Below are 22,370 nucleotides of genomic sequence, written 5' to 3'. Positions count from 1 at the left end.
ACATTAAAGCATTCAGATTGGTGTTCAGATTTGTCGTGCGTAAGCACAAACTCTCATCATGCCGAAAATCAGAATCATCTTTATTTCGCCAAGTATGTCAAAAACACACAAGGAATTTGTCTCCGGTAGTTGGAGCCGCTCTAGTAGGACAACAGACACTCAATTGACAGAGAATACTTTTGACACATAAAGACATTGAGAAAAACAGTCACTGAGCAATAAAAGGTTGCTTGTAATCTGGTAATGCCGGTACAATGTTTTTATTTTTTGACAATTTTTCTCTAGCAATGAGTTCTCTAGCAATGAAAGCAGTTTGAATGACGAATAGAGCAATAGTCCGGTGCAATGACCATTGTGCAAAGGGCCGATGTATGTATGCAGTTTAAAGTGTCCAGTAGTGCGATAATCTGGGACAATGTCGATTATGCAAATGTTGCAGATACTACTCAGTCGATTGTGCAAATGGTGCAGATGCTACTCCGACACATGAGTGGCCAGTATTGGTCAACAACAGATATGCAAATAGTGGAGCGTGGCGAGACTACTACAGTGACTGCACGAGTAATGTATAATTGGCCTGTCAGAAATGTGACAACAAACTCAAGACAAAAAAAAACAAAATGGCAGCAATGTTGCAATGGAATTGTAAGTTAACGAGTTAAGAAGTTAATGGCAAGAGGGAAGAAGCTGTTGGAATGTCTGCTTGTTTTAGTTTGCATTGTTCGGTAGCGCTTACCTGAGGGAAGGAGCTGGAAGAGCTGGTGACCAGGATATGGAGGGTCCAAGAGGATTTTGCATGCTCTTGTCTTAGATCTGGCAGCAAGTCCTCAAGGGTGGGTAGGGGGGTACCGACAAGCTTTCCAGCAGTTTTGATTATCCGTTGCAGTCGGAGTTTGTCCTTTTTTGTAGCAGCACCAAACCACACTGTGATGGAAGAACACAGGACTGATTCGATGACCACTGTGTAGAACTGCCTCAACAGCTCCTGTGGCAGGCCGTGCTTCCCCAGGAAGTACAACCCCAATTCCAATGAAGTTGGGACATTGTGTTAAACATAAATATAAACAGAATACAATGATTTGCAAATCATGTTCAACCTATATTTAATTGAATACACTACAAAGACAGGATATTTAATGTTCAAACTGATAAACTTTATTGTTTTTAGCAAATAATCATTAACTTAGAATTTTATGGCTGCAGCATGTTCCAAAAAAGCTGGGACAGGTGGCAAAAAAGACTGAGAAAGTTGAGGACTGCTCATCAAACACCTGTTTGGAACATCCCTCAGGTGAACAGGCTAATTGGGAACAGGTGAGTGCCATGATTTGGTATAAAAGGAGCGTCTCTGAATTGCTCAGTCATTCACAAGCAAAGATGGGGGAAGTTCACTTCTTTTGGAACAAGTGCGTGAGAAAATAGTCTCAGTTTAAGGACAATGTTCCTCAACGTACAATTGCAAGGAATTTAGGGATATCATCATCTACGGTCCATAATATCATCAAAAGGTTCAGAGAATCTGGAGAAATCACTGCATGTAAGCGGCAAGGCTGAAAACCAACATTGAATGCCCGTGACCTTCGATCCGTCAGGTGGCACTTCATCAAAACTGACATCAATGTGTAAAGGATATCACCACATGGGCTCAGGAACACTTCAGACAACCAATGTCAGTAAATACAGTTTGGCGCTACATCCGTAAGTACAAACTTAAAACTCTACTGTGCAAAGCAAAAGCCATTTATCAACAACACCCAGAAACGGCGCTGGCTTCTCTGGGCCAGAGTTCATCTAAGATGGACTGATGCGAAGTGGAAAAGTGTTCTGTGGTCCGACGAGTCCACATTTAAGTTTTTGGGGTGAAATTGTGGACGTCATGTCCTCCGGGCGAAAGAGGAAAATAACCATCCGGACTATTATGGACGCAAAGTTCAAAAGCCAGCATCTTTGATGGTATGGGGCTGTGTTAGTGCCACGTCCTAACTTCATTGGAATTGGGGTTGTACATCCCCTGCTGGGCCTTTTTGAGGATGGAGTTTCTGTTGAACTCCCACTTCAGGTCCTGACAGACTGTAATTCCCAGGAACTTGAAGGTCTCGACGGTTGACACAAGGCAGATGGACAGCGTGAGGGGCAGCTGTGGCGAAGGATGCCTCCTGAAGTCCAAAATCATCTCTACAGTCTTGAGCGTGTTTAGCTCCAGGTTGTCTCGGCCGCACCACAGCTCCAGCCGCTCCACTTCCTGTCGATACGCAGACTCGTCGCAGTCGTTCATGAGACCGATGACTGCGGTGTCATCTGCAAACTTTAGGAGTTTGACAGCCGGGTGCGTTGAGCTGCAGTCGCTTGTGTAGAGAGAGAAGAGCAGCGGGGAGAGGACACAACCTTGGGGGGCCCCGGTGCTGGTAGTGCATGTAGATGAGGTGGTGTCCCCCAGCCTCACCTGCTGTGTCCTGCCCGTCAGAAAGCTGTAAATCCACTGGCAGATGGCAGGCGAGACGATGAGCTGGAGAAGCTTGGATGAGAGGAGTTCGGGGATGATGGTGTTGAATGCAGAGCTGAAGTCCACGAACAGGATCCTCGCGTAGGTCACTGCGCCGTCGAGGTGTTCTAGGATGAAGTGCATTCTCATGTTGATTGCATCAGCCGCGGACCTGTTTGCTCAGTAGGCAAACTGCAGGGGGTCTAGCAGGGGACCTGTGGCGCTCTTGAGGTGGTCCAGCACGAGGCGTTCAAAGGACTTCATGACCACAGATGTCAAGGTGACAGGCCTGTAGTCATTCAGTCCCAAGATTGCAGGTTTCTTGGGTACTGGGATGATGGTGGAGCGTTTGAAACAGGATGGTACTTTGGACAGTTCCAGAGATCTGTTGAAGATCTGTGTGAAGTCTGGAGCGAGCTGGTCCGCGCAGACTTTGAGGCTGGATGGGGACACAAGGTCTGGGCCTGCAGCTTTGTTAATCTTTTGTTGTTTGAAGATGCGTCTCACATCCTGTTCGTGGATGGTCAACGCAGAAGTCAGAGGTGTGATTGTGGTCAGTGGTGCGGCTGTGTGGGTGTGGGGTGTGAAAGTGTCCTTTTCAAATCTGCAGAAGGTGTTCCAAGTTATCGGCTAGTCTACTATTGTTCTCAGCTTGGGGGGGATCGTCGGTTGTAATTTGTTAGCGATTGTAATGCATGCCAGACTGATTTAGAGTAATTAGTGCTAAACTGTTTTTCTAACGTTACTGCATAGTTTCTCTTTGCAATGTTAATTTCTTTAGTCAGTGCGATTAGTGCGATTATACAGGGCCCTGTCCCCACTTGGATAGTCATCCAGGCTGCCAGCTGAATTTTCAAAGACACTCCAGTCTGTGCAGTCTAACCAGCTTTGAAGTTCAATCTTTGCTTCATTGGTCCACTTTTTCACTCTTTACTGTAGGATTTGTGCATTTAAGGTCTTGCCTGTATGTTGGTATTAAGTGAATTAAGCATTGATCAGACGAGCCCAGGGCTGCACGAGGTATGTCACGGTATGCATTATTTAGCGTAGTATAGCAGTGGTCTAAAATGTTGTTTTTCCTGGTAGGACAGTGGATGTGCTGCTTGTATTTTGGGAGTTTGTGGTTGAGTTTAGCTTTGTTAAAGTCCCCGAGAATAATGAGGGGTGAGTCCGGCTGTTTTTTTTTCAATTTTGTTTACTTGTTCAGCGAGCTTTAGCAAGGCGGCGTTCGTGTTAGCTTGAGGCGGAATGTAAACACCGGTGAGAATGAAAGATGCAAATGCACGCAGCGAATAGAATGGAGTCCAGTTCAAAAACACCCACTTTAAATGCGGGCTGCAGTGTGTGCTGAGCTCCGTGATGTCCCAACACCATTTTTCATTGATATAGAAGCATATCCCGCCGCCTTTTGTTTTCCCCGATAACTCCATGACGCGGTCTGCCCGGTGAAGATGGAAGCCGGGAAGCATTACGCCGCCATCGTGGACACCCTCACAAAGCCAAGTCTCCGTAAAGCACAGTGCGGCCCAACAGCCGAAGTCTTTACTGGTCTTCATCAGAAGATGAAGCTCGTCCATTTTGTTGGGTAGGGAGCGGAGATTCGCAAGGTGGATCGACAGAAACGGCAATCTTTACGCTCCCTTGCGGAGCTTAACTTGGATGCCGGCTCCCTTTCCTCTGTGGCATCGCCTTTGACTCCATGCGCCAAAGACCACAGTTGGTAAGTAAATCGGGGAAAAAACTGAGCGGATTTGCGAAAGTTGATGAAAGAAAGTCCGGGGTAGGCTCCCTGATGCTTAACAAGTCTTCCCTTGTGTAAGTGAGTCGCATAATGTCTCCAAAGACAATACTAGAGAGCACGTAACCGAGGGGTCCACACGGGTAGTCACCATCTTGGATACAGTCTTCAAATTGATGGTGATCAACCTGGCCATTTAAAAAGGCAATCGAGCCGGTACACGTGTGTTTGAATGAATAGTGATGCGACGTTGGAGGAATCCAAAGATTCTGTACCTTATTTTTTTTTAACCTTATACTTTTTCTCATATTGGTATGTGTAATATGCCCGGCTAACCGGATTGTATGACTTCAGGGCCATTCAAGTTTGAGGATTGTTCTTGGCGATCACGAATACATTTAACAAGCATGCGACACAGAAAAACTCCACTGGCTGTTTAGTTATAATGTATTATTCTAGTTGTGCAAGTGCAAATCCTGGTTCGTTATAAAATTAAGCATTTCTAATTATGGACAGTAGTAACTGACGACACAAGCTCACTTCTCTAGAAGACTATTTGCTAAATACTTTGTTTGTCTTTGTAGGACACCTTTTCTCTACATGTTCAGAAGCTAACTAACATGGGAGTCAAAACCTTTACCCATTGCTCAACATCCCACAGCCAGGAGATGCTCGAAAAGCTCAACAATTTGCGTAACCAAGGTCACTTGTGTGACGTTACCATCAGGGTGCAAGACAAACATTTCCTGGCCCATAAAGTGGTCCTGGCCTGCTGCAGTGAATTCTTCCGCTCAAAACTGGTGGGTCGGCCCGAGGAGGAGAAGTTTGTGTTGGACCTTCACCATGTGACAGTTAGTGGCTTCGCTCCTCTGCTGGAATACGCCTACACGTCTACGCTCTCCATCAGCACAGAAAATATTATTGATGTCCTTGCAGCTGCGAGTTACATGCAGATGTTCACAGTCGCAAGTACGTGTTCAGAGTTCATGAAGTCGAGTATTTTATGGAGTCCAAATAACAACGGCAACAACACACTTGCAGCAAGTAAACCCCATGATTCAGCAACTGAGAGTGCCTCTTCGAACTGTGCCCTAACGCCACTTCATGACAGCGTGTCTCCTGTGTCATCTGACTGTAGTGTAATGGAGAGAAATGTTCCAGTTTGCCGTGAATCACGCCGGAAACGGAAGAGTTTCGTAGCCATGGCTTCACCTGAGAGTCCTCTCAAATGCACGACACAGATGGTCAATACCTCTCCCCAGGTTTCCAATCCATCCCCCTCATTTACAGACAGCACAGCCCAGCCTGTGGAGTCCTCCCTAGCCTTCCCGTGGACGTTCCCATTCGGCATTGATAGGAGATTCCACTCGGACAAATCAAAGCTTCCGCAGAGCTCCCGGTGCCAAGAGCAGGCAGCCACAGCTACTTCTGAGGTGGTGGTTGGTCGGCGACTCAGTGACTTTCTGACGTGTGAAAGCTCCAAGGCAGTGTCGCCACCTGGGCCAGCGGAGGAAGAAGATGTTAGGGTGAAAGTGGAGCGCCTCAGTGATGAGGAGGTCCAAGAGTCATCCACCCACGCTGTCAGTGCCTCCCAGAGCTCACTCAACGATCAACAGACGGTGCCAGGAAGTGAACAGGTTCAGGAGGATCTCCTCATCAGTCCACAGTCATCATCCATAGGTGGGATTATTTGTGCTACAAAATAAGACACTTGTCTCATGTGCTTCAGTTAAGGTAAAATTAGAGCTGCACCTAACAATTATTTTAATAATCAATTAATCATCTACAATTGTCAAACCTCTCTCATTATCAGTTTAAAGATACTTTGTGAGAGAAATGCAAAATCGAAATTCAGAAAAAACACACACACATCCATCCATCCATCCATCCATTCTCTGAACATGTTTTCATTTTGTGTGTGTGCGTGTGTGTGTTTGTGTGTGTGTGTGTGTGTGTGTTTTGTGTTTGTGTTTTCAGGATCAATGGATGAGGGCGTGTCAGAGGGCTTGCCATCTATGCAGAGCACCTCTAATGCTGAAAGACATGCAGAGGATGATGAAAGGTATCAATTTGTTTAGGCTTGGAACAAAGCAAGTCAAAAGTGGGAAAGACCATAAAATAAAACATAAAACTCAGTCTAAAATTAATTATTATTATCCCATAATTAGCCCATCCCAGCTATCATCGGGCAGGAGGCAGGGTACACCCTGAACTGGTTGCCAGCCAATCGCAGGGCACATAAAACATAAAACTCAGTCTAAAATGAATTATTATTATCCCATAATTAGCCCATCCCAGCTATCATCAGGCAGGAGGCAGGGTACACCCTGAACTGGTTGCCAGCCAATCGCAGGGCACATACAAACAAACAAACATTCGCACTCACATTATTAAAGATTGAGATATCATTTTGGAAGCTAAATGTGTACTTATTTGGTGTTTCAGGTTAGAGGGTATTCAATATCCTTACCACCTCTATATCGGCCCGTCAGCCCGGCCTGGCACCAATGCCCCTGACAGGCCCTTTCAGTGTCCAACCTGTGGAGTTCGATTCACTCGCATTCAAAACCTGAAGCAGCACATGCTCATACATTCCGGTAGGTAAAGACGTGAACATTTCACACAACAGTCAACAGTTTCTGAGAAAAAATATAAAATGTCAGAATATCAGAATGATGTGTTACCCTCAATATTACTGTTGCTACCCATGCCAGTGATTAAAATATAAAAAAGGGCAGGGATTACAGTACTGTATATACAGCAGAACCTCGATAAAACATTCCCCAATGTAACAGATATCGTATGAAACGGACCGTCGCGACTGATCGTGTCCAAAAATAGTTTCCATTTGTCACTTAAAATGCCATTGACCAAGTCAGTTCCACAATTGGTCGCTGTTTTTTACTGGCGCTGTAGCGCAATGCAGGCAGAAAATGGGACTGACGTATTTCCTGGTCACAAATATACAATATGACTAGATCCAATTCCAAAAGCCATGCTTCCCGTGCCTACATACCAGCCATGTTGAATGTGCCACATTGACCTGGCGGCCATGTGATGATGGTTATTTCTATTGTCTATTGTACATAGAGAGCTGCACAGTGAGAGAGCGGCAGGGCTGCAGTGTTACTGTAATGTCTCGTGTATAATGTGATTTTTTTCCCCCCAAAAGAATGATCAAAAGTCAGTAGTGCGCATTATACATAGGTATAGGGGAAAATGAAAAATGATAATTCACATTTTATAAATGTATGCCGCCATCTAGAGGTTATGAAAAAGCTGTACACTTTCATTCCAACGTCACCGCCACCTAGAGGTTATGAGAAAAGTGTACACTTTCATTCTAATATGCTGCCATCTGGAGGTTAGGAAAAAGGTGTAACCTACACTTTCACTTTCATTCCAATATGACAGGGGGTACGTATGACTGCATGTACAGTTGTGCTCATAAGTTTAGATACCCTGGCAGAATTTGTGAAATCGTTTTTTTTTTTTTTTAATATGACTGAACAACAACCATCATTCATTTCGTTATGGTTATGTTTTGTTTTATGATAATGTTTTTCTGAAATGCTTGACAGTTTAATTTGAATCCCATTAAAATAAAATGAAATGTGTTTCGCCTAGCCCTTAATGTTTTCTTTAAAGAATTGTACCCATCTTACAAATTCTGCCTGGGTACCGTATTTTCACGACCATAAGGCGCACTTAAAAGTCTTAAATTTTCTCCAAAATGGACGGGGCGCCTTATAATACGGAACGCCTTATGTGTGCACCGAGAAATCTGTAAATGTTGTGTGACTTTGATGAGCGCTCCGCTTGACTGACTGGGAGCATTACCTGCCGACACGCTGCTGATATAGAGGAAGGCGGACGTGACTGAGGACAGCATGCGGACGTAAAGGGGGAAGGGTGCGCGTGACAGAGGAGGCGAAAGACACACCCCCAGTAAGTATATAGCGCCGGTATGTGCATCGGTTTGGCTAAGGACCCCCGAAAATGGCACCTATGAAGAGACACGCTTACGAACCACAGTTTAAACTGAAAGCTATCAGTTACGCGGAGGAACATGGGAATCGAGCAGCCGCAAGAGAATTCAAGGTCAACAAATCCATGGTTCGCAAGTGGAGGAAGCAGGAAAACGAGCTTCGCCAAGTCAAGAAGACGAAGCTGAGTTTCCGCGGAAACAAGGCGTGGTGGCCCGAGTTGGAAGACCAACTCGAGCAATAGATTAATGATCAAAAAACAGCCGGGAGAAGGGTCTCTACAGTCACCATTCGACTGAGGGCAATAACGCTTGCAGAAGAAATGAAAATTGAACTTTTCAAGGAGGTCCGTCTTGGTGCTTTCGTTTTATGAAACTGCGCCATTTATCCATCCGGACAAGGACTACCGTGGCGCAGCAACTTCCGGCGGATTACAAGGAAAAGCTGGCCGTCTTCCGCCCCTACTGCAGTAAAAAGATTGCCGACAAATACATCCAGCCCAACCACATCACCAACACGGACGAGGTGCTGCTCACTTTCGACATCCCGGTGAACCTCACTGTAGAGAAGAATGGGACCAACACGGTAGCGATACGCACAACAGTTACGCCACCGTATATGAATGGATTGTGGATGCCTGAGCTAAGGTATCTGCTTTGACTGTTTCACGAAAGCCGGCATCATTGCTGAACAGCCGCCCGGCAACGAGACTGACTCCGACAATGATGAGAGGGAACCCGGCATGTTTGATGGAGAACTTGCCCAGCTGTTCATTTTGGATACAGAAGAGGAGGACTTTGATAGATTTGTGGATGAGGATTGATAAAAAAATAACGTGAGTACATTGTTAAATACTTCAATAAAGTACAACCAAACTCAGTTTTGCTCCCTCTGCCTTTTTAAAAACATGCTAGCGTATGTTTTACCATGCCTGCGTCCAATAATACGGTGCGCCTTATGTATGTGTTAAATAAAGAAATAGACCCCGTAACTGAGACTGCACCTTTTAATACGGTGCGCCTAATGGTTGTGAAAATATGGTAATTAAACATATGAGCACAACTGTGTTTTTTCTCATGTACTAAATAAAAGTAAGGCTGAATTTCAAATTAAAAGCAAGTAAATAAAAAAAGTATTATGTTCAAATAAAGTGCTTTACTTCAGAATAAAAAAGTATTATGTTCAAATAAAGTGCTTTACTTCAGAATAATAATTTGAAAAAAAAACTTTGTTTTGATCATATGGGTTGAAGCAAAATCATGCATTGTAAAAATGCATTATACTTAGGTAGAAGGGTTTTCTAGAATTTTTGGGTCAACTTTGGGGTGCGCATTATACACGAGAAATTACGGTAACCCTGAAGAGTACAAAACACAATTCCTTGGAGTCTGGAACATGCTATTTTTGGTACAGTACATTTTTTATTTTGTTTTTTGTCGATCCATTCGCCTTTGGGTTGAGCGTTGGGTTGGGAACTAGGAAACAATTCCTATTGGCTCGTGAAAGCGACTCGCCTATGTTGAATACTGTACGTCAACAATGTTACCATGACCAAGCACACCGGTATGGAAAAAAAACAACAAAACAATAATTTTGTACTGTACAGTATTATAAATGCATATGGCCTAATAGAAAAAAAATTGCTTCAACGTAACAGACAGGGGCATGGGGTCGTCCCATATAGCCGACTATTATTCCGTTCTGTCGAGGTTCCATTGTATTTTGAAACGTACCATTCATTAAAATCCAAGTCTGGAATTTTGCTCTTTGTGTAAAAAAGGCATGAAAACACTATCCACTATCATTTCTGTTGCAAATTAGGAAGAAATCATTTCATTTTTAAAATTCAATAATCGACATCCATCCATCCATTTTTCGTAGCGCATAATTATCTGGTCGCGGGAGTGCTGGTGCCTATCTCCAACCATGCATGGTTTTGAGATGTAGGAGGAACCTGTAGTACCTGGACAAAACCTAGGCAGGCATGGGGAGAACATGCAAACTCCACAAAGGGAGGCCGAAATTGAACCCGGGACCTCAGAACTGTGAGGCAGATGTGCTGACCAGCTGTCTACCGTGCCGCCCATATAGAAGTAGAAGTACCTTCGGGAAATATTCACATTTATTGATTATCAGATTTTGTTGCAAATCATATGAGCAAGCTGAAATTTTTAACAAAAATGATTTCAACAGTATTATTAATCAGTGAGCACGCACCATTCAGTTGTGGCAGTGCATGAACAAAAGACAAAAAGGTTGTACCAAACTAACCTCTTTTGAACTGAAGCTTTTGACTAAAACTTTGTGATTTGTGAAATTTTTCAGTTTCTTAAAATATTTCTACAGAAGGTATTTATTTTCCCGGAACTGTAGTGCGAAGGTGGCACAGCCTTTTATATTGGTATGCTCCTGAAACTTGGCACCGTTTGGCCTTCACAAGTGCATCAATGTTATTTAACTGTTGTCAGTGCGCTCTCCAGGGGGACAAAATTGGCAAAAACAGTTACGTTTACTGAAAAATAGCAGCGAATATGTTCTCCATCCCCACAGGCTGGATTGGAACCCCTGGCGGGCCATGTGTTTAACACCGCTGCCATAGCGAATCAAAGGAGAGTATGGGTCCAACCAACAGATGCTAGCTAATCGGAGGCAGATGGCGGGTCTTGTTTCCTATTAGCGTGACGACAAACCCGGACACAAAATCTGCGTATCTTAAAAAATGGAAGCTACATTTATTAAACATGTTGAAGACACAGCATTAATTGAGAAATTTGTAAAAACAAATGACGCTGGGCATGGTTCGAGGAAAAAGGTAGAGCTGGAAAATCTTTCGGAGGTTTGTGCCTCAAGGAGCCTGGTTTGCATCTGCAGTGGTGTGCTCATAATGTAACAGCAGCAGCGGAAAAGAACTGCTTGTTCGTCACAAAACCGACCCCAACAACAAAGCTTCGGTTCAAGCGCTCACTCTTACTAGTACATTACCTGTGTAGTGGACATGCTCCCCGTAAACGGAGTTGAAACAGTGACTCCCCACGGTTTGATAAACGGCATCCTCCAAAGCCGCCCTGCTGTGAGACTCCCACAACAAGATGCTTTGGACCCTAAAATAATTAGCAGGGCCCCTCGAAATCTTGGTTTACAGTCATCAAGGAGTCGTTTCTTCGTTTGAACTCTCAACAACCCAACAGGGACCGATCGACGATGGGATGCAGCAAACAAACTATTTGCTTAATATCCAAACGTGCGCGCTCGTCTGATGTGTAACCAAGGATCAATGTCTGTTTTAATATTTCATGAACTCTGCAGAAATATTCCAAATGTTTGCCTTGATGTGTGTGTCGGTGTGTCAACTTTACAAATGCAACTGTGATATTTTGAGAATTGTTTATCTTGACTTGCCTCCAAGCAGCATGAAATGTGATTTGAATCATAAGCAGTTGATTTTCCAAAACTAAAGTATAAACATTCGATGTGCTTGACCTGTGAGTAAAGAGAGAACCAAGTTGAGGTTATTTTATATTAATATATGAGCCTAGTGAGGATAACCGGTGATGAAAATTGATGGATGGATGGATTTTAAACCCATTTTATCAAATTTGTAGACAATATTCAAGCTGATGGATGTGGTCTTCTCCGTCTCTCTTTGACAGGCCCCTGTGGTACTTAACTCAGGCACTCGTGTGTTTTCGCTCTCGTGTTTTTTCTCTCCTCTTGCTGGCAGCTCGCCCCTGCCCTTTCTTTGTTCGGGCACACGGCTCTGTAACCACGGGCCTTGGGTATAGAGACAGCTCCGTGTTTCACCGCTAGGCGATCAGAGCAGCTGCTACTTCGGTACCAGGTACGCTTCCAGCCAAGCCTGATCGCTCTGAAATTGCCAGCGAGCCACAAAAAAGGCAGGAAGAGAGATGTTCATACTCTCCCAAGGAGGTGTGACAAACTACAATTTTTCATCTTTTGTTTCTTGTTTTATTTTTCTACATCTTTTTCTGCTGCAACCAAATCTGTCGCCTTGCTTCCTGAGCCACTTCCAGAGAGAGACTACCACCCACCAGCTTGAATTTCCGCTCGTGAGTAGACACGGCAAACTTTTGCTAGAATGTACAATATTTGTGCCTAATAATCTTGGGGAAATTACTAGCTTCAGACAAAATCTCAACTTTGTCCTCTCTCGCTCTCACTCCCGTCCACACTTTAGTCCAACACAGGATGTTGTTGATGTCCCTTTTCGTACGCCTATTTTCCTTCGTTTTATCATTATTAGTGTTATTTTCTTTCTTTAGTCGGACCCCTTTGTGTGTTTCCCACTAGATCCCTGGTTGTATTTTGTGTATGTTCTGAGTTTCAGTAAACCTCTGTCATCTAGAACTCAAAATGTCATAAAGTGTAGCAACCTTCAGATTACGAGACTGATAAAAAGGTTTCTCGTCACCTTCCCTAAAAATTCTCCACATAAAAAGTGACGTGGTACCCCTTTACTAGATAAAATTAGTTTGATTTTAACAATTAAACTTAAAACTACGCTAAACCGGAAGTAACGCAGGCTTTGCTTCCATCTTATTCTTTACTCCTAAATTAATAAAATTTTTATTTTACTAATATACGCTACTGCCACAGCGGTTTCTATGACTGAATGAGAATGTCACCATAAAATACACTCGTGTGTGTGTGTGTGTGTGTGTGTGTGTGTGTGTGTGTGTGTGTGTGTGTGTCTCGTCATAGCCGAATGTGATTTGTCATTTCAAATTCCGGAGCCTCTGGTCAGTCTTTGTCAATGATCATTTTAAAGATAAAAGAGTACTAATGAAACTGTCTATCAAATCAAAATGCCAGCTGCTTAAACAGACAGAATTGCTCGCAAATTTAGACAGGTTTATCTGAAAAGCTAAAAAAAAGTTTGGCCAATTCACCTCCCCACCTCGAGGCCATACTGACTGCTGTGAGATCAGAAACACCTGAGATAACCGTTACAACATGCTCATCTTCCCACTTCCACTGCTCTAAAAAGGAATGGTTTGGGTAGGTTAAAGGACTTCACATACAAGCCTAAAAGGATGAAAAAGTTTTAATTAACACCAGGTAATTTTCTCATCAGCTGGTTATCTGTATGTAAAATGGTTATTTATTGGTTCATAAAGTAGTTATTTATATGTTAATACATTGGGTATCCATTTACTGTATAAGCTGACTATCTGTATGCAGTAAATCCCCCCCTTCCATCGCGGGGGTTTCACTCCAGTCCACCTCCCGCAATAAGTGAAAATCTGCAATATAGAAATACCCTATTTAAATACTGTACAGGTACACCCTACGCATGTTTTCATAGCATTTAAGGCACTTATATTTTTGTAAAAATACAAACAAATTTAAACACAATGTATTACAAGAGTGCAAGACCAATGGATAACAGAAAAATATTATACAAATAGTATAGAAAGATGATAAACAACTGATAACACCTACAAGAAATGTGAAAATCACCGTGAAGCGTGAACAGTGATATAGCGGGCGATGTATCTGTGTCCCCCCCACACCCCAGATAAACCTTTAACGAGAAGAAATCTCAATTTTTTATTGGAATCCTCCAGCGTTCATAGTGTTTTCATTCATTCATTTCATTGTTGCCATTCTGTGAAAGTGTCATTTGTAAAATACTGTACACAGTAATTTCCTTGACCTATGGTATCACCCACACAGGTATTAAACATGCCTATGCAGAAGGCACCTGAATCTGAATCTAAGTGTTCATTTTCTTTTTTCCTCCAGGCATTAAGCCTTTCCAGTGTGACCGCTGTGGGAAAAAGTTTACACGGGCCTACTCCCTAAAGATGCATCGGCTGAAGCACGAAGGTAAACGCTGTTTCCGGTGCCAGATTTGTAGCGCCACATTCACGTCCTTCGGTGAATATAAGCACCACATGAGGGTCTCCCGACACATAATCCGCAAGCCGCGGATTTATGAGTGCAAAACGTGCGGCGCCATGTTCACCAACTCTGGCAATTTAATTGTACACCTGAGGAGTCTGAACCATGAGGCATCCGAACTAGCAAACTACTTCCAGAGCAGGTGAGGAGTCCATGGGCGCTAAACCCATCATTCACTCAGATCAATTCGGGGTCAGAAAATATCTCTATTATATTGATTTCAGTATGTGACATTAATGTACTGTAACTCTGTTTTCTTACTCTACATACTTAAGGATGTCTAATTGTTTTTGAGGTTTTGACTTTAAAGTGTGTCTTTTGGCGGGGTTTTCTGATAAATGTCCATTAAATGAAATGGAGTGGAGTGAGTTTAAGTCACAGAATGACAACAACCAGAAATTGCAAGTAAATATTGTTTAGAGCAGTGATTCTCAAAGTGTGGTAGAAGTACCACTATAGGTACACCGGTAACCTCTATTTGTATGCGAAAGAATCAATTGAATGTTCAAACTATGCATAATGTTACAGTGGCTTAAAAAAAAGAAATAAATTAAAGCACAATATATTTGTTAAAATTCAGTTTTATTTAACTTTTAAATACAATATATATGCATTAAATCATTTAGAAATATTAGACCACTGTATATTAATGTTGCTCTTGATGGTGGTCCTAAGAGAGCAAAATTCTTTTAAGGTGGTACTTGGTGTAAAAGTTTTGAAAACCACTGGTATAGAGTACAATAATCCATAGGTTATCGCGGTGGTTAGGTTCTGGACAACCCCCACAATACTGTATGTGAAATCCACAAAGTAGCGACCACATTTTGTTATGTTTTGATTATTTACACATATTTTAAAGCTGTATGAATCTCCCCAGACTCTTATTAATATTCACTACTCTCCTGTTAACCTCTACCATACTCCAACAGACATATTCTTTACTCTCAAACAATAGTACTTTACACTAAGTACATTTTATTCTTTGTAATGTGTTTTAATGAAATTTAATTTTTTTATTAGTTTGATTATTTTTAGGCTAGTCAGCATTTATTTCACGTAAAAATAATTGCAAAATACACTCAAAATCCCACGATATGGCGAATTATGCACAATATGAATATGAAAAAAAAAGAATCCGTACCGAATCCACCATAGGTAAACTGAGATGTAGTGAGGGAATACTGTATTCTTTATCAAGTATGATTTAAATTACCCAATAGGGTGGTGGATGTTTTGTTAGCTGGTCAGCCCATAAAGTGTCACAACACAATGTACAGTATAGTAGTGTAAGGTGAGTGTATGTTGTTATTCCTCATTCCACATTTGAGCAACTCAAACAGACCATTGGCCTGAGATGTTTTCTAGTCCAGGACTTTCAAATCACACATTTGGTCTCTACAAAAGAAAGCAACTTTTCTAGTTGCAAGAAAAAGTATGTGAATCATTTGGAATACCTGGCTACTATGTTCTATCTTGCTCTGAAAAAAAAAGAACAAAATTCTACCTTTTTGCCATGTTTGCAATCCGCGAATAGGTGAATTTCTTATTGCTGAACTGCGAATAATGGTTGCACCCACTTGTGTGATATTGCTGAATTATTATTTGGTTTTCTTTAATCATTAAAGGTCCCATATTTTACCAAACCAACTTTTTCTAGTATTTGGGATGTTATGTTGGCTCAAGGGTGCCTCAGTTAATGTGAAATATGAATTTAAATTATCCGCGCATTCCGGAGTTCCAGATGTTTTTCTGCTGAGAGGCCTGAAATCAGGTCATTGAAATTTCTCAAGCTTATCTATGTCACTAGCGAAGATCTTTACCTGCCCCTCTGCTTCCGAACCAGCGCTGTCAACTTAACAAACACGTGTGCTCGCACAAGTATTGAGGGTTGGGTGTTCTGTACGGAGGGAACCAATCAGAGGAAAGGGGACGGTCTTCCACACCGAGGGGCGGAAGGGGATAAAGCGGATATAAAACTGGGTCAAACATAAGTAGCTGTCAGAGGGGCCTTTTCTGGACGCTCGTATGTCAAATGAAATTGACACTTTTATACCAAGTCCATGTTTGAGAGTCACTCTATGAAGGTCTAAATAGTCAAAATAAGGGACCTTTAAACACTACCAAATAAAAAACAATAACCAGTCAATGAACCCATTGACTGCTTATTGCAAAATACATTTTTATCAGATTATTTGATTCATCTGGTGGAATAATCAATAAGAGTAATCGATTCTAAAAAATATTCGATAGCGGCATCCCTAATACATGTTAGTGTTAGTCTCTTGCAATACACATGACTTTTTTGTGTTAAGAAATATTTTATATATATATATATATATATATATATATATATATGTGTGTGTGTGTGTGTGTGTGTGTGTGTGTGTGTGTGTGTGTGTGTGTAAATATGTATATGTACAGTGGGGAAAGTATTCAGACCCCCTTAAAATTTTCACTCTTTGTTATATTGCAGCCATTTGCTAAAATCATTTAAGTTCATTTCCCCCTCAATGTACAACACCCCATATTGACAGAAAAAAAATATTAAAAAAGAAAAACTGAAATATCATACAGCCATAAGTTTTCAGACCCTTTGCTCACTCAGTATTTAGTAGAAGCACCCTTTTGAGCTAATACAGCCATGAGTCTTTTTGGGAATGATGTAACAAGTTTTTCACACCTGGATTTCGGGTTCCTCTGCCATTCTTTCTTGCAGATCATCTCCACTTCTGTCAGGTTGGATGGTGAACGATGGTGGACAGCCATTTTCAGGTCTCTCTAGAGATGCTCAATTGGGTTTAAGTCAGGGCTCTGGCTAGGCCATTCAAGAACAGTCATGGAGATGTTCTGAAGCCACTCTTTTGTTATTTTAGCCGTGTGCTTAGGGTCATTATCTTGTTGGAAGGTGTAACCTCTGCCCAGTCTGAAGTCCTGAGCACTCTGGTGAAGGTTTTTGTCCAGGATATCCCTGTACTTGGCCGCATTCATCTTTCTTTCGATTGCAACCAGTCGTCCTGTCCCTGCAGCTGAAAATCACCCCTACAGCATGATGTTGCCACCACCATGCTTCACTGTTGGGACTGCATTGGACAGGTAATGAGCTGATTTTCTCCACACATACCGCTCAGAATTAAGGCCAAAAAGTTCTATCTTGGTCTCATCAAACCAGAGAATCTTATTTCTCACCATCTTGGAGTCCTTCAGGTGTTTTTTAGCAAACTCCATGTGGGCTTTCATGTGTCTTGCACTGAGGAGAGGCTTCCGTCGGGCCACACTGCCATAAAGCCCCAACTGGTGGAGGGCTGCAGTGATGGTTGACTTTCTAGAACTTTCTCCCATCTCCCGACTGCATCTCTGGAGCTCAGCCACAGTGATCTTTGGGTTCTTCTTTACCTCTCTCACCAAGGCTCTTCTCCCCGATTGCTCAGTTTGGCCGGATGGCCAGCTCTAGCAAGGGTTCTGGTCGTCCCAAACCTCTTCCATTTAAGGATTATGGAGGCCACTGTGCTCTTAGGAACCTTAAGTGCAACAGAAACTTTCTTGTAACCTTGGCCAGATCTGTGCCTTGCCACAATTCTGTCTCTGAGCTCTTCAGGCAGTTCCTTTGACCTCATGATTCACATTTTCTCTGACATGCAATGTGAGCTGTAAGGTCCTATATAGACGGGTGTGTGGCTTTCCTTGTCCAATCAGTATAATGAAACACAGCTGGACTCCAATGAAGGTGTTCAACCATCTCAATGATGATCAGAAGAAATGAACAGCGAGTTAAATATATGAGTGTCACAGGGAAGAGTCTGATACTAATGGCTGTGTGATATTTCAGTTTTTCTTTTTTTAATAAATCAGCAAAAATGTCAACAATTACATTTTTTTTCTGTCAATATGGGGTGCTGTGTGTACGTTGAGTAAAAAAAACGAACTTAAATTATTTTAACAAATGGCTGCAATATAACAAAGTGAAAAATGTAAGAGAATCTGAATACTGTCCGACCAGTTCAGGGTGTACCTCGTCTCTCGCCCAGAGTTAGCTGGGATTGGCTCCAGCACGCCCGCGACCCTAGTGAGGAGAAGCGGCACAGAAAATGGATGTTCATGCTGTGGTTAAAAAAAAATCAGTTACTCACTATTTACTCAGTACTTGAGTAATTATTTCACTGTGTACTTTTTACTCTTACTCAAATAATTTTTTGGAGGACTACTTTTTAGTTTTACTTGAGTCACATTTAAAAGTAGCAGTACTCTTACTTGAGTACAATAATTGGCTACTCTACCCACCTCTGGAGCGGACCTCCTCTATTGCTACTCTTACGTTTAAGCAACATTTATGCTCATCAGATCAGCCAGTGTCGTATTTGTCGCACTGGTCTTTGGTATTTTAGCATTGAGGTGCTACGGGTCGTGGCCCTGGTTGTTGACTCAGCGGAACCTCGAAGATCACGTAAAATCGGCGACAAGAGCTGATCCGCTGGTACATCTTGTATTAATTAGGAAACACGCCTACAATTATCTAATTAGTTTACGGATGTTAGTGTTAAATGTAAGCGACGGTGCGTTGTTAGGGATTATGTCACAACACAGAATGTCACTTCAAATTCAGAAATGGCCAATAAAAACGGAAAAATACTATACTTATTATTTTCCTGGAGGATGTGTTTGGGATTAGCCTTTGAAGTTGGTAATAGTGATGAATGAAATGTAACAGACAATGTTTTTGTCAATTATTTTCTAGAATGAGAGTGCTAAAAGGTCAGAGGACAAAGATGTTAAAAATGTTGTTGATAACTCTAGAACCCCTTTACAAATCACATCGGCCATTTCAAAGTGATTATATAGCAGATATACAGTAGTTAAATAGATAAATATGATGCAGAATGCGCCTTCTGCTTTTTGCATCTAGTGCCTTCCGTTTTTCAGTTCTATCTGGCGCTGTGATGTAACACTAGCCAAACAGCCTGTTCATTCGGTGTTGTGTGTTATTGTTACATTGTGTTGTTCCCCTCCTTGTATATTTGTTGTCGTATGATTTAGCTATGTCACGATGGTTTATTGTGTGGCATATGGTTGTACAAATGGTTCAGGCAGTGGCAAGAGTTTTTGGGGCTTTCCAAGTGAAAAAGGAATACGTGACCAGTGGATAGGGAAAGTCAATCGACAGGGGAAGAAACGTGGTCAGCTATGGGTGCCAAGCAAGCATTCCAAACTCTGTGCTGATCACTTCGAACCGGAGTGTTTTGAGAAAGACTTGGAGAAAGCATTGGCTACAGAGGTAAAGGCTAAAACAAGCTGCGGTGCCAACTATTTTTCCTACGGCCATGGGGACCTCAACCACCAGCAAGAGACCTAAATCTCGCAGCCACCACGGTGCTGTGGCAAAGCGGCACAGACAAGAGGTGAGGATTTCCTTGTATATACCTACGACTCTATTATGGTTACTATGCACTGGGCAGTAGAAAAAAAAGAATCCACGCAGTACTTTTCAGTACTGTCGTCTGTACTTTTGCCTGTATCACAAGCCAACAGACTCGGCAAAGACTTTCTGTGCGGCGTGTTATAAAGCTACTAGAGCACACAATATATAGGAATGCTGCATACGATGTGAAAGCTTGTGCCATGTCAGTGAAACATATATAAATATATAGTACGCATAGTCATGCTAAAAAATATTGGCACCCCTGGGGAGCCATTATTTCAAGCCATGACTATAAAAAAACATGCTTTTGACATACTGTCACATCGAGCCAGTGGTCACTCTCTTTTTCTGTTGTATAGCTGCTACTTGGCTGCTCGTCGTCGTCACTGTCAGGTTCCGACTTCCTGATCGGCTCAAACATGTACGGTTTGACGATGCCAAGTTCAGTTGGGTGCTCCTGTACGTCCAAATCCTCTTCCTCCTCATATTCCAACACGTTGCTCGCCATTGCATATGGAGTGTAGTGCGCTGTGTTTGTCAATTGCAGCATCACTTCTGGTCGCCCTTGCGGTGGATAGAGTAACTACAACCCGGCGTCTTGATCTTCGGGTATGTTCAATACACGTAATAAAAACTTACTTTTTTAGCTAAACTATAGTTGAGAACTTGCTGGATGTTACCTGCATGTATTACAGAACAAAAATGCAAATATGAATTTTAACTGACCCCATAACATCTTTGTCATCTGACATTTAAAGAGGAGGATGCTATTCATGAGGCACAGCTTGAAGCAGGCATCAGGTACAGGTGGAGATGGGCCTGGCTCCAGTTGGAGGCCAAAACAAAAAAAGCAAAGAAATTAGGCAAATTTAAACTTCATCTTAAATTTGTACATCAACATGTACTTGCGCTGTGTAAATAAATGTTTTTCTGCGTGAAGAAAATGTGTTTATTTTGCCTTATTGTACTATTCAGAGTCTTCCATCCATCCAACCATCCATTTTCTGAGCCGCTTCTCCTCACTAGGGCGTGCTGGAGCCTATCCCAGCTATCATCGGGCAGGAGGCGGGGTACACCCTGAACTGGTTGCCAGCCAATCGCAAGGCACATACAAACAAACAACCATTCGCACTCACATTCACACCTACGGGCAATTTAGAGTTGTCAATTAACCTAGCATGCATGTTTTTGGGATGTGGGAGGAAACCGGAGTGCCCGGAGAAAGGCCACACAGGCACGGGGAGAACATGCAAACAGAGTCTTCCAGATTGCTTAATTTATATTAGAATTAAAATAAAGTCTCTGCAGGGACCCAGGGGATCCCCACAGATCCCTGACAATGTTTTTGTTTTTTGTCACCTTTTTCATGCCTTTGGTGTTTGCATGTCTGCTATATGTCCCATGCAGTCCCTTCCAAAAGTATTGGAACGGCAAGGTTAATTCCTTTGTTTTTGTTGTATACTGAAGACATTTGGGTTTCAGATCAAAAGATGAATATGTGACAAAAGTTCAGAGTTACTGCTTATATTTCATGGTATTTTCATCTTCATGTGTTAAACAGCTCGGGACAGAGCACTTTTCTTTTTGAAGCCACCCACTTTTCAAGTGTCCAAAAGTATTAGAACATGTGATTAATGAGTGTTTGTAGTTGCTCAGGTGTTGCCTTTTAGATTGATTGCTTAAACATTAGATAGTGCTTTTTTTTGGCTTAGGGTTTCACCTGTGAGAGCTGCTTTTGCTTAAGCAAACATGAAGACCAGAGAGCTGTCTATGGCAAAAAAGCAAACCATTTTGAAGCTGAGAGAAGAGAAAAAAGCAATCAGAGCTATTGCACAAACATTGGACATAGCCAATACAACAATTTGGGATGTCCTGAAAAAGAAACTACAGGTGTACTAAGCAACAGACATCGAGAAGGTCGGCCAAGGGTATCAACAGTAGTTGATGACAGAAACATTGCGAGACCTGTGAAGAAACACCCAAAGACAACAGTCGGTGGCATCAGTGCCAACCTCCACAGGGCAGGGGTGAAGGTATCACAATCCACCGTTCGAAGAAGACTTTGAGAGAAGAAATATACAGGGCATACCACAAGATGCAAACCACTCATCAGCAAAAAGAATCGGAAGGCCAGATTGGATTTTGCAAAGAACTACAGAGATGAGCCACAAATGTTTTGGAACAAAGTTTTCTGGACTGATGAGAGCAAGATTAACCTCTACCAAAGGGATGGAAAGGCCAAAGTATGTAGAAAGAAAGGATCTACTTATGATCCAAAACACAAGCTCATCTGTGAAGCATGGTGGAGGTAATGTTATGGGTTGGGCTTGCATGGCTGCTTCTGGAACGGGCTCACTCGTCTTTCTTGATGATATAACTCATGTTGGTAGCAGCAGAATGAATTCTGAAGTCTACAAAACCATTTTGTCTGGAAATTTACAGAAAAAATGCATCCAAACTAATCGGGAGAAGCTTCATCATGCAACAAGACAATGACCCAAAACACACTGCCAACACAAAAAAGGACTTCATCAGGGGGAAAAAGTGGAAGGTCTTCGACTAGCCAAGTCAATTACCGGACCTTAACCCAATAGAGCCTGCATTTTACCACCTGAAAAGGAGACTGAAGGGAGAAACCCCCAGAAACAAACAAGAACTGAAAGAGGCTGCAGTAAAGGCCTGGAAAAGCATTTCAAATGAAGAATGCAACAGTCTGGTGAAGTCAATGGGTTGCAGGCTTGATGCAGTCATTGCAAGTTAGGGTTATGCCACCAAATATTAAATGTTATTCACTTAAAGTTAATTTAATAATGTCTGTTCCAATTTTGC

General features: G+C 42.3%; 1 protein-coding gene across 5 annotated transcripts in view; it reads left to right on the top strand.

The window, feature by feature from the left end:
• The window catches only part of zbtb44 (zinc finger and BTB domain containing 44), a 37,430-nt gene that overhangs the window by 2,515 nt on the left and 12,545 nt on the right, over positions 1-22,370 (top strand). For 3 of the 5 annotated variants that reach the window (XM_061681229.1, XM_061681228.1, XM_061681226.1), the window contains exons 2-5: positions 4,805-5,900; positions 6,198-6,282; positions 6,666-6,817; positions 13,970-14,270. In XM_061681229.1, the coding sequence (XP_061537213.1) occupies positions 4,841-5,900; positions 6,198-6,282; positions 6,666-6,817; positions 13,970-14,270 (1,598 nt within the window). In that variant the 5' untranslated portion in view covers positions 4,805-4,840. Of the gene's footprint in view, positions 1-3,690; positions 4,203-4,804; positions 5,901-6,197; positions 6,283-6,665; positions 6,818-13,969; positions 14,271-22,370 lie in introns of those variants that run through there. The other 2 variants (XM_061681225.1, XM_061681230.1) reach the window with 2 other exon arrangements.

The sequence above is a fragment of the Phycodurus eques genome, chromosome 7, assembly GCF_024500275.1.
Source record: "Phycodurus eques isolate BA_2022a chromosome 7, UOR_Pequ_1.1, whole genome shotgun sequence".
NCBI classification, from domain to species: domain Eukaryota; kingdom Metazoa; phylum Chordata; class Actinopteri; order Syngnathiformes; family Syngnathidae; genus Phycodurus; species Phycodurus eques.
This window is presented reverse-complemented; position numbering and strand designations above follow the sequence as displayed.